The following is a 12,393-nucleotide window of genomic DNA, read 5'->3' on the forward strand; positions in this document are numbered from 1 at the left end:
CTCGTGGGAGTTGTAGTTTTACAGGGGGCCGCCCCCCAACCCCCATTTACTAGAGTTCCGAACCCGCCTCCATCTTCCACCTTTCATTCCCAGGGCTGTCTTTCCACTTAATTAATTATTCATCTATGCAAACTCGAGCACTTACTGGCAGGGTGACTGAGTTTCTGCTCCCTGAGGACCCATAAAGCCGGTTTCTTCTTCTCTTCCCGTTATGATGGCTTTAATTTATTTCAAAAGTCTCTAGTGTAGACAGGCTGGATATTATGTGTAAGTTAGTCGGTTAAATCTACCCTCTAGGGACAGTCAATTGCCTAACCGGCGTTTACACTGCAGCTCTGGTCAGCCAGCACTTACTCAGAAAGTCCACCCTCTGGAGGCAGCTATTACAAGTGCGTTGGCTCTCTTTATCGCCTATCGGTACCAGCAGTTTGGTTAATTGGCGTAATGAAATGTTAGAAATAGATTCTCATTGGTGAGATTAACGGCATCCAAGGGTGGGGATTGGCTGGGATGTGATAAGACTCTCCGTGCTTGCCTGAGCAGGGCATTATGAATCTAGCAAGCCTTGTTGCTTGTGGCCATAGGAAATGGGACCCTGAGTTTGATCCTGAAATGTTTCTCTATACCGGATTTTTCTCACCACTCTTTTGAGGGCTCTCTCTGCCCTGGCCCACTCTCGACCTCTTTCTCCTCAGTTCTTTTCCCACCTCCTTTTCCTTGGTTTTTCTCCACGTCCCTTCAGAGTCTGTTCTGATTCTGTCTCCTCTTCCCCTGTGGGACATTTCTCAGTTTGTTTTCTCCAGAGAAGTTAAGGGGGACTAAGGGACAGATACAGAGCTCAGGCTTGGACTGAGGTGGCATAAAAACATGGTTTATTCCAAACACTGCGATGTGGAACAGGAGCGTGGAAGGAAGGTTGGTGGTGAAGTGTGAAGATCCTCCCCTCCACAACCCAGCCCCAGACCCTGCTGGAGATCTGGGAAGAGGAGGCTTTGGTGGGGGGTCTGCTGGGTCATCACTGAAGGATCACAAGGGTTGGGTTTAGAGAGGATGTGGTTGGTGACACTTGGAGTGGTAGGGAGATGGGAAGGGTGGAAGTTTGGGCTTGAGGGGGTTTGGGATCACTGAGGGACAGGGGGAGGTGGGGCTTCCGTTGGAAACAGGTCGTAGGTCAAAGTAGGAAAAAAGCCAACGAGAATGGAAAACAAGGAGGGGTGGGGTGTCAAGGTTTGACATCAAGGGTCACAGTCTGGTTGGGGCACAGTCTGGGGTTCGGGTCACAGTCTGGGGTCGGATGACCATTTTAGGTGTCGGAAGTCACAGTCTGGGGTCAGGGGTTTCTGTGTGGCGGGGCCAAGGTCTGGGGTCACAGTTTGGCGAACGCGTCTCACAGTTTTGAGTCCCGATGGATGAAAGGTTAAAAACGGGCTTCCCCGGAGGCGTGGCTGGGCCGGGGAGCTGCACAGTGATGTGGGGACCACGGCCCCGGGCGTGGGGGCGGGGCGCGGGCGTGGCGTGACCCCCCCACCTCCCGCCCCATCTGGTGACATTAAAAAGCCCTTGTCGGGTTTTAAAAAAAAGTCGGGCGGGCTCCACGACCCCCCGCCCCCTCCCGCTCCCTCGCTCTCAGGCTGGGTGAGATCTGGGCAACCAAATCCCCTCTGGCTCGTGGTTCCCCCCAATGCAAGGGGGCGCTACTCCAGGCGGGGTACGGTCAGTTCCATTCCTTTTTTCCCAACCCACGCGGGTCCTGTCTCTTGAGCGCGCCCCCTCGGGCTGTGGCCTGCGCTGACCGAGGGGGCAGTGGGGCCCCCTGGGCCGCGTCATACTTCGGACTCGAGGCTGGAGAAGTGCGCCGAGCCCCTGCGGGTGCCCAGATCCCCGCCCCGGTGTCTCCGGTGAGGCGCGGCGGGCAGCGGTGGCCCCCAGTGCGCGGCATGCGGGCACCGGCGCGCGTGTCGGGAGGGCCCCGTGAGCCTACGCGCGGGGGCCGCGCGGGGACAGGAACTGAGGTCCTCGAGTGAGCGCGAGGTGGGCCCGGGTGGCGGGAGGTCCCAGCCCCCCGCGGTGCGCCGGTGCCGATGGTGATGTGGCGCGGGAGCTGGCGCTCGGTGAGAGGCCCGCGGGCGGTGAGGGTGAGGCCGCGGGCATCCGCAGCGGGCCCGGCGCCGTGGCGGGGGCCCAGCGGCCCAAGGCGGAGGTGGTGGCGCCCACCAACCGCCGTCCAGGCCGTCGTGCGAGCAGCTGAGATGGCGCGGCGGCGGCAGCAGCTCCAGGCTGGCGCAGTGGCGACAGTGCCAGGCAGCTGGACCGCTGCGTGGGGGCAGGTAGTCCCAGCTGCCGGCGCGCCAGCCCCCAAGCTTGTCGACCGACCAGTAGCGGCCGGGTGGAGGCCCCAGACGTTCGGCGTAGGGATAAGGGAAGTCGGCAAACCACCACGGCTCCAAGCCGCCCAGCGATGCGCCGCCCAGGCTCTCCGAGTCCTCCGAGTCCGACGGCGAAGGCTCGAGGTCTAGGTAAGGGCAGGGGGGCGGCGCGGCGCGACACGGGGGCGGTGCGGCTGGGGCCCCGCCCGCCGCACCCCCAGCTCCCCCGGTGCCGCCCGCGCCAGGCCCCAGCAGGGGCTGGCTCTCGGGGTCGGAACGCGGCCAGCGCGCCGGCGCCGGCGGGCTCTCGTCCTCGAAGGCCAAGCGGCAGAGTGGTGGCCCGACGCCGGTGGCCGCGGCGGCGGGGGGCGCGGGCGGCGACGGGAAGCCAGGGAAGGAGCCCGCGGGTGGCTCGGCCGGTTCCTTGTCGCGCACGATGGCAAAGTAGGAGGGCGGTGGCTTCTGTGGGGGCTGCGCAGCAGGAGGGGACATCGGGCGCCCGGCCGCACCCCGGGGCGCGGAGCGCGCCTCACTCAAGCCTAGGCCCTGTGGTTCGATGGGGCCGTAGTAACGGTGGAAGCCGTCGGCCAGGCCCACGCCTCCCGGCGGCCCTGCGCCCTTGGCCCGGCGCCAGCGGTCCACGGCAGCGCGCTCTCGGGGCACGAATGGCGCGGGGCCCGGAGCCTGCCGCGCAGTGGGGTACGCGGGGCTGGGCAGAGGCTGAGGCGGCGGAGGGGGCTTGGCTGGCGGAGGAGCGGCCTCGGCGCTGCAGCAGCTGTACATGCCCTGTGTGGCGGGTGAGAGAATGGGGTCAGCGCAGGATGCAAGGACACCTGCCCTCCCTCGGGGGTGCCTCCCTCCTCTCCAGGCCTCCGCCTGGGACCCTTCCACTACCATTAGTCTCTGCCTCTTTCTCCCCACATCTACGGCTGCGTCACCACGTTCTTCCCTTCCTTCCTCAACTCTGCCGGTACCTCCCTGTCTCTGCGGTCTCCCGCTACATACTCTGGAGAAGGCCAACAGGAAGTCCATGCGGTGGGTGGGCCCCAGACAGTGCCGCAGGCGCCAGTAGACCAGGTGTTCCCAGGCGAAGACCAGCAAGGAGAGGCCCATGGCCACTAGGAGCATGTAGAAGACACCCGCCATGTTGTCGATGTCCAGCTTACTGCTCATCACCTCGATTTTGTCATTGTGGCAGATCCCGGAGAGCCACAACCTCTCCAGCATCTCGATCTCATCTGGGGAAGGTGGGGTCAGAGGTCACCTGCTATGAACACCCTCTCAGGATCCTCCCCCCTCTGTTATGGGAGTCCACGCCCCCCAGCCCTTCATCTAGCAGACCCTGGTATCAAGGTCCCCAATCTCTCCTTCCCCAGGTCCCAGGGGTCCCACTCTCCCGCCTCCCATGTGAAAATGGAAGTCCCTGCAGGCAGCCCCACCATCCCCCAGGAACTGCAGCAGTGCCAGGTCGATGGGCCGTTTCCAGCGGGAGCCCTTGTGCAGGGCGATGCCATAGCCTGTGGTGGCGAAGACCTTGCCAGAGCCTATGGTGACAAGCTTGCAGCCCTCATCCTTGCGGGCCATGTAGTTGAGCACTGCTGCATCATAGATGAAAGCATCCAGCTTCCTGAGGACAGGGGGCATGAAGGCAGCGTGAGTCCCATTCATTTGCCATCATGACCCAGCCCAGAAGCTCTCTCACCCATAACCACCAGTCCCTCCAAATCCTAATGACCTGGAGCTCTTGAGCAAAGACAAAGCTCTCTTGTGCTTTAGTTTCAACCTCTGTAAAATGGGCATAATTGCAATATCTCCAGTCCAGAGTTTTTGCAAACGCTGGATGATGCTTGATGCAAAGGAGGCGCTGGAGAAATGTTAACTGACTTTTGATGAATAATGAACTGTTTTTAATTTTCACTGTAGCCCTCCAGAGAAAATCCTATTTTTTTTTTTTAACTAGAAAACTTATTTTTTAAAATGGTTCTAGGGGCTGGGGGGTGTAGCTCAGGAATAGAGCTCTTGTCTAATATGAGTGAGGCCCTGAATTCAACCCCTACTACCCCTAGTATTTTACAATAAAATACAATTAATAAGAATTTTAAAATACATAAATAAAAGGGTCCTACAATTTAAAGAGGAGGATTGAGGCTTCAAAGAGAGAATGATAATAATAATGTGAACGACTGCTATGTTGTACATAGACTACACCAGGCATGATCTATCTAGCCTAGAAATCGAGTTAATCCTCACAGCATCCCTATGAGATAGAAACTATGATGTCCATTTGTTTTCAGATGAGGAAACACAGGCCCAGAAACATACCTTAACATACTTGGGTCCTCCCCCCAGGCCCTAATTTCTAAAACTTGAGGGGATGAGAAGCAGGGGTATGGGATCGGTTCTCATGGATGAGACACTGTGGCCCACACCAAGCATCACTCTTCCACAACTATGGCCAGTCTGTACTAATCTCCATGATTACTGGACTCATCTCAACCTCTCCCAGGAGACTGAAGCCTCAGGGAGCAGGATCCCAGTTGGTCTCATTCCCAGCCATGGCCAGGACACAGTTCCTGACACATACAAGGCAGCTGATAAATATCATCAGAATAAATGAATGAGTGAATAAATGAGTCCAGGCCAGGGAACACTTTGTAACAATTCCGTGATATCAGATAAATGTTTATGATCTGTCCAATGAAGGCATCCAGGATGTATTAATACAAAACTAGCCCTGGAATTCCATTTAGAATATGACCTCATATTTATTTATTTTTTAATAACAGGCAGTGGGGTGAAATTCTGGTCATTTCCTCTGCAGACACCAGACAAGTCCTGAGAGGGAGGTACCCGTCTGTCTAGCCTAGCATTGTCCGAAAGAACCGTCTGTCGTGATGGGATATTCCAGTATGACTGCCCGACAGGGCAGCCACTAGCCACATATACCTCTTCAGCACCTGAAGTGTGACCAGTGGGATGAAAAGATGGAATTTTACGTTAATTTAATTTAAAATGAAACAGTGTTGGACAGTGTGAGGGCCCAGGGAGTATAAGGTAGGCAATGACACAAGCCTGGAGCCTGGGTTGCAGAGAAAGGAAAGGGTCTTCCAGGGAAGAATGCTTAACCTTGACTTTTGAATTGCTAGCCTGTTTTTTCTGTTTTCAGTGGTGCTGGGGGTTGAACCCGGGGCCTCTGAGCGCACGCGCGCACACACACACACACACACACACAGTTAGGCAGGCTTTCTACCAGAACCCTTAGCCTATCAGCTGGTGTAAATCCCTGTGACCAAAAACTCTCGGAAAAGCTCTGACCACACACTAACATGGTCACACATGTGTGACCTGAAGTGTGTGGGAATGAGGAAAAAAGGCTGAATTAGTCCATGCCCCCGACCCGGACAGGGGAGACAGACTGGGAGCAGCTGCCCCAAATTGAATGGACAGAGCAGAAGCAGAGTTGGGGTGGAGCAAAGAACACAGAGTTTGAGAATTAGCAGGGTCTCGGGGAGAGCAGTCACTGTCCAGTCCCGAGGCTGGAGAGTGGGGTCTGGGTTACTTTTCCGTAGATCCAAAAGGGCAGGAGATCCCTGCTGGCATCGGAAATGGTTGTGCAGGCAAGAAAAATACCGCCACTGCCTGTGGGCGCTTTTTTTTTTTTTTTTTTTTTTTTTTTAGAGAGAGTGAGAGAGGAGAGAGAGAGAGAGAGAGAGAGAGAGAGAGAGAGAATTTTTAATATTTATTATTTAGTTATTGGCGGATACAACATCTTTGTTTGTATGTGGTGCTGAGGATCGAACCCAGGCCGCACGCATGCCAGGCGAGCGCGCTACCGCTTGAGCCACATCCCCAGCCCCATCCTGTGGGCGCTTTTGCGGTGCAGGGAAACTGTAATTTCTCTCTAGGTTTCTCTTTGTTTAGGAAAATGCCCTTGGGGGCGAAAGGTGAATTGCACTCCACTTTTGAGTGGGAAGAATTTGGAGTTTCCAGAGTCAGCCTGAAGAGGAGGAAGGGAGGGACTATGGACTAGAATGAGATGGAAGGAGATCCTCAAGGGTCCTTAAGGAAATGGGGGCAGAGGGAGAGCCTGAAGAGCATTTAGAGAAAACTAAAAGTTAAGGCTTTCAGTGGTGGAAATAACTGAGGGAATTTTAGGAAGGTGGAATCAAATGATGTTCACTTTTTTTTTTTTTTTTGCTTTGGGGATGGAACTCAGGACCTTGAACATGCCAGGCACGCACTCCACCACTGAGCTGCACCTCAGCCCAGCATTCATTTTAAATTGTTTGCTCAGTTGTTCTGGGATCTAGTGCCTAGCCCCTACCACCTCCCAAACCTAAATCGGTATTAAAACTCAGCTATTTGCCAGGTGTGGTGGTGGCATGCCTGCATCCCAGTGACTCAGGAGGCTGAAGCAGGAGGATTGCAAATTTGAGGCCAGCCTCAGCAATTTAGAGAGGCCCTAAGCAACTTGTTTCAAAAAATAATCTCTGGGGATGTGGCTCTGGATTCAATCCCCACCACCAAAAAACTAACCCTCAGCTGTTTCCTACAGCTTTGGTTGGGGTACAAGTTTGGAGAAAAATAAAAATTCCCTGCCTCTCTCTTCTTCAGTGTTTATTTCCATTCTGTCATCAAGGGGGTCTTAACCTTCGATCTAGTGCCTGTCCCTCCTCAGCTCACCACCCTCCCCTGACTCTCCACTTTACCCAGTATGACTTGAGTTATTTGGGTTTCAAGGCCCAGGCCATTGGACATCTCCTCACCTCTCCTTACCCCTCTGCCCCCATGTCCCTCCATTGCTCTGGGAGAGCCACACTGGTCTTCCTGCTGTACCTGGAACAGGTATAGCTTCCTGCTGCTTGAGGGCCTTTGCACGGGCTGTTCCCCCTGCTGGAACATTCTTCTCCCAGGTAGCCACCTGCCTCAATGCCTCACTCCTTCAAAGGTCTGTTCAAAAGACACCTTCTCAAGCCCCTTACCTAATACTGCAGCCTGTAGCCCCCTCCCAGGTCTTGCAAATGCTTTCACCCTACCCTGACTTGGTGATAAGCCCTTACCCCTATGCCTCAGAACACACCAGCCAACGTTTTTATCTGATCACTGTACTGCCTGTCTCTCTCCACTGGATTTTCATCCCATGAGGGCACAGACTTTGCCTTTATGGTTTAAAACTGCATCCACAGGGTCTAGAACAGCATCTGGTATACATGAAGTACTTAATAAAGACTGGCTGAGTAAGCTGGGCATGGTGTCCTGTCGGTCCCAGCTACGGGAGACTGGCAGAAGGATCTCTTGAGCCCAGGAATTTGAGGCCAGCCTGGGCAACAGAGAGATCCTGTCTCAAGGAAAAAAAAAAAAAAAGTGGCTGAGTAAATGAATTCAGGCTGGACGGTGGGCTGGGCCCTGGAGCGGAGAGGTAAGACCTCATTCCAAGGAAAAGTGGCCAAGAGGAGTCCTCCTCAGAAAAAAGCAAGAGGAAAACAAGGGACACTTTCAAGGAGTGTACAGGGAAGGGGTGTGTGTGTGTGTCTATGTGTGTGTATTTGTGTCTTTCCTATTTTAAAAGAAATAAAAATAATGCCTGCTTTAGGGAAAGGGGACTTGATGTTTGTGCAGCTCCTTTGTGAGTGGGAAACTGAACATGGCTCGTGGATGGGCCCCGGGACAGGCTGGGTGCTTTATTTCCTGGTAGGAAATGCCCATCCTTCCTCTCTCTCTCTTTTTTTTTTTTTTTAATATTTATTTTTCAGTTTTTCGGTGGACACAACATCTTCGTTTGTATGTGGTGCTGAGGATCAAACCCGGGCTGCAAGCATGCCAGGCGAGCGCGCTACCGCTTGAGCCACATCCCCAGCCCCATCCTTCCTCTCTTGTGAGGTCACGCGCCCTTCCAGCAGCCAGAGCCCTTGTGCCTCCCTGTGAGGGTGGCACTTTCCAGTGCTGTCCACTGGGGTCACCACTTGCCACAACTGGCTATTTACATCAGAATTTTAATTAAAAATCACATTCCTTTGTCACACCAAGCACATTCAATAGCTGGGGACTGCCCATGGGGCTGCACAAGTCTAGAACCTTCCCATGGTTGCAGAAATGTTCTGTCTATTGGAGATACCTGCCTGTCACTGGAGTCTGCTCGGGGCACACAGGTGCCTGTCTCCTAGTCTGGAATGAAAGCTCCAGGGACTTTGATCTGTTCACTGCTATGCCCCAGCACTCTGGCTTAAGAAGCCCTTAATAAATATTTACTGGGTGCACAAATGGATGCCTTTTAACTTCCATGTCATTAAGGGTATCTTGTCAAGGAGATCATGGCTTATTAGTTTCTTCTTTGTTCCTCTCTATATTAAAAAAATATATATCCAAAGGGCCGGGTTGTGGCTCAGTGGTAGAGCACTTGCCTAGTATGTAGGAGGTACTGGGTTCAATTCTCAGTACTGCATATAAATGAATAAAATAAAGTCCACTGACAACAAAGAATATACCAAAAACTACGTGTGTGTGTGTGTGTGTGTGTGTGTGTGTGTGTATGTATCCAAGAAAAGAGAACAAAAAAATCCCTTCAAAAGCACCATCACTGGGAATTCCAGGAAAAATATGGTTTAGATCATCCTACAGTAAAATTCAGCAACCCTGCTCAGCACTTATAAGCTTACCACTTCCAGAAATCTACACCTCCACTCCCAAATGGGAACAGATACAGAGGATTACTGGACATCAGATAAAGATACAAAATGAATAAATGGTGGAGGGGGGAGGGAGCTTTGGTGGAAACAGTGAAGATGAGAAAATATCTTAAAAGTAAAAAAACTATAATGTCAGAAAAATAAGATACTACAACTTTGAACCATGATAGGATTCTGTAAAATAGCATAATATGAAATTCACAAAATACTATAAAAGTCCAGAGACCAAAAAAAGAGTTGTTAAAAATTAATAATATACTTGACTGAGGATTTTGCTTAGCAGTAGAGTGCTAGTATGTGTGAGGCCCTGGGTTCAATCCTTAGTTCCACCACAAAATGTGTGTGTGTGTGTGTGTGTGTGTGTGTGTTGTATGAAATAGTAGAAATGAAAAGCTTAATAAAAGGGTGAAAGAAAAATGAAAATCTTGCAGGAAGTATCAGAGAAAAATAAGAAAAAGGATAAAAGAAATGGACAGTCTGAGAAGTTTAATATTAAATTAATATGAACCAAAAAAAAAAAAAAAAAAGAACAGGGAAATGAATGAGAAGGGAGAAACCGTTCATAAAAGAATTCAAGAAAAACAAATTTCCTCAAAACAAATGGCATGAGAATACAACTGAAATGCAAATAGATCAAGGCATGTTGTTAATAAATGTCAGTATCTGAGGACAAGGGAAAGAATGAACAGACCATACACAAAGGCTTGGAAGTCTGAATAATTTGGGGCTCCTCTCCAGTAATACTGGACAGTAGAACACAATGGAGTCATACTTCCAAATCCTTAGAGGAAATGATATCTACTGCAGAATTCTATACCCAGCCAGGCTGTCTATTCAGTATGAGGACAAAGACTTTTCAGATATGCAATATCTCCAAAAATATTTCTCCTATATGCCTTTTGTCTGGATGTTTAAAAGCACAAGGGAGCAAAACCCAGGTAAAGTAACAATCTGTGATTCCACAGAATCCAAACTGGGAGCAGGCTAGAAGGCCAAGAGAGACCTCTTCAGTAAAAGGAAATTAAGAGAGCATTTGATGCTTCTGAACATAAAAAGAGATTCAGGTAGTTAACAGAGAATTTGGGTTTGAATTAATTAAGCACAAAGAAAACTCAGCCACTAAGCAACTGAAGGGGGAAAAAAAAAGACAATTATTAACTCCAGAAAAAAAAAATCAAAGAATTGTGTAGGAGAGGAATGTAATCATGGTTTACTACTTGTGGCAGCTGGGAGAGCATTTACATAGTCATAACATGTAAACACTGAATATTCATCTAGTCAGAATCACAATGTGGGAGGCTGGAAGGATTTAAATAAGAGCATGAGTATGTGCCTTCCATAGTGAGAAGTGGATGGAAAATGCCTAAAACTGAAAAAAAATCTAGAGGTAGCAGTACAAAAATGGTATTTAGAGAAATAGCAAAATGTTACAATGAAAAGGGTGAAAGCAAATTCTTCCAGGTGAGGGACATGGGAGGTAAGCAGATGGAGGCCTGTTGTTTTTCATTTCAAAAATCTTATATTTTACTTTCTAAACTGTGTGGATGGACAACTGATAAAAATAGAACTAAAAATTAGAAAAAATGTAAAAGGGATACTGGGGGAAAAAAGAACTCAGCAGAAGCAGGAAATCAGAGCAAGAGGTGACAATGAGAAACACAGGGGTGTCCTTTGTGAATTGGGAGGGGGCAGGGGAACAGCTCTGGGTTTCTCACTGTGTACACAAGGCAGTGCAGCCCAGAGGCTGGGAGACTGGGCTGCAGAAGCAGCTTAGGGTTCAAGTCCCAGCCCTGGTGATTAGCAGCCGTGGGAATCTTGCTGTGCTTGTTTCTAATAATATTAACCTAAAATGGTCATGAATGAGGCAATCAAATTAAAATGAGGGGCTGGGGTTGTGGCTCAGAGGAAGAGCACTTGCCTAGCATGTGTGAGGCACTGGGTTCGATCCTCAGCACCACATAAAAATAAAATAAAGGTATTGTGTCCACACACAACTAAAAAATGTTTAAAAATTATTTTTAATTAAAATGAGGTCACAGGGTGGGCCCTAAATCAATAAGACTGGTGTCCTGATAAAAAGGGGAAGTTTGGACACAGAAGCACTTAAAAGGAAAATAATCTGAAGAGAGGAGAGGACACAGCCACCTGTGAGCCAAGGAGAGAGAGAGTGGAGGGATCCTTCCCTCCCAACCCCCCAGGATACCAGGACTTCCAGCCTCCAGAATGACAGGCCAAAAAATATGCCATCACAGTAGCCCCAGAAAACTAATCATGAGCTAAAATGAGTTAGAGCAGACTTGGAATATAATAAACACTATAGTAAATTAAAAAGACAGTGGGAATGAGACCAAGCGTTGGCAAGGATGTGGAACAGGTGGAACACTTGTACTGCCCGTGAGAGTGTGAGCTGCCACAAGCACTCTGGAAAACACCTGGCAGAATCCATCACAGCTGAGCATGTCCCTCCCTTGACCCAGCTGATCCATCGATGGGAGCAACCCCCCCACACAAAAAAAATGAAGGTATACATCCTCCCAATACTTACTATAGTAGCCTGTTCATAATGGCCAAACTCTAGAAATGACCCAAATGTCCTCTAACAGCAGAATGGAAGAATTTGTGGTATATTCATGTAAGGGTATACACAATGGCACACACAGCAAAAAGCCAGCGACCAGGTAACAATGTTGAGAAAAAGACACAAAAGACATTATGTACCCTGTTTGATTCTGTTAAGATGATGTTCAAGCCAGGCGCAGTGGTGTGCCTGAAATCCCAGTGGCTTGGGAGGCTGAGACAGGAAGATCAAGAGTTCAAAGCCAACTTCAGCAACTCAGTGAGACCCTATCTCTGGTAAAATATAAAATACAAAAAGGGCCTGGGGGGAGGGGCTCCATGGTTGAGTGCCCAGTTCTGGTACTGGTTCAATTCCCAGGAAGGGAGGAAGGAAGGAAGGGAGGAAGGAGGGAGGGAGGGAGGGAGGGAAGGAAGGAAGGAAGGAAGGGCAAAGGAGAGCTTTTCCAGGAGCTGGAAAGATTTCCATACCTTCCTCTGGTCCCATGGGTGCATGTGCATGTATAAACAATCAATGGGTGGTCCACTTTTTTGTAGTTTGTTCTTCCTCACTGTATGTATAGTATATCTCAATTTTAAAAAAGGATGATGATAATCTATAAAAAGACATGGAATGAGGTCTCCAAGCTATTTTTACTCAGTAAAAGCCGGAAATGTGGTTGACATTTGTATGGGGACAGGGACATACAGGTATCCTTGGTTCTCCAAAGTCAGAGAGGGGGACAGATTCATTTTGTGAGATGGGCAGTTTCCCTGGCTAGTCACTT

At 50.2% G+C, this 12,393-nt stretch overlaps 1 protein-coding gene across 1 annotated transcript in view; it reads right to left on the reverse strand.

The window, feature by feature from the left end:
* Positions 1-1,823: 1,823 nt before the first annotated feature.
* Grin2d (glutamate ionotropic receptor NMDA type subunit 2D) overlaps positions 1,824-12,393 on the reverse strand; it is a 31,203-nt gene continuing 20,633 nt past the window's right edge. The window contains exons 10-12 of the mRNA XM_076838747.1: positions 3,806-3,993; positions 3,372-3,604; positions 1,824-3,152 (exon numbers count right to left, since the gene is read on the reverse strand). Coding sequence (XP_076694862.1) covers positions 1,824-3,152; positions 3,372-3,604; positions 3,806-3,993 — 1,750 coding nt within the window. The remainder of the gene's footprint in view (positions 3,153-3,371; positions 3,605-3,805; positions 3,994-12,393) is intronic.

Source organism: Callospermophilus lateralis, chromosome 18 (assembly GCF_048772815.1).
Source record: "Callospermophilus lateralis isolate mCalLat2 chromosome 18, mCalLat2.hap1, whole genome shotgun sequence".
Lineage (NCBI taxonomy): Eukaryota > Metazoa > Chordata > Mammalia > Rodentia > Sciuridae > Callospermophilus > Callospermophilus lateralis.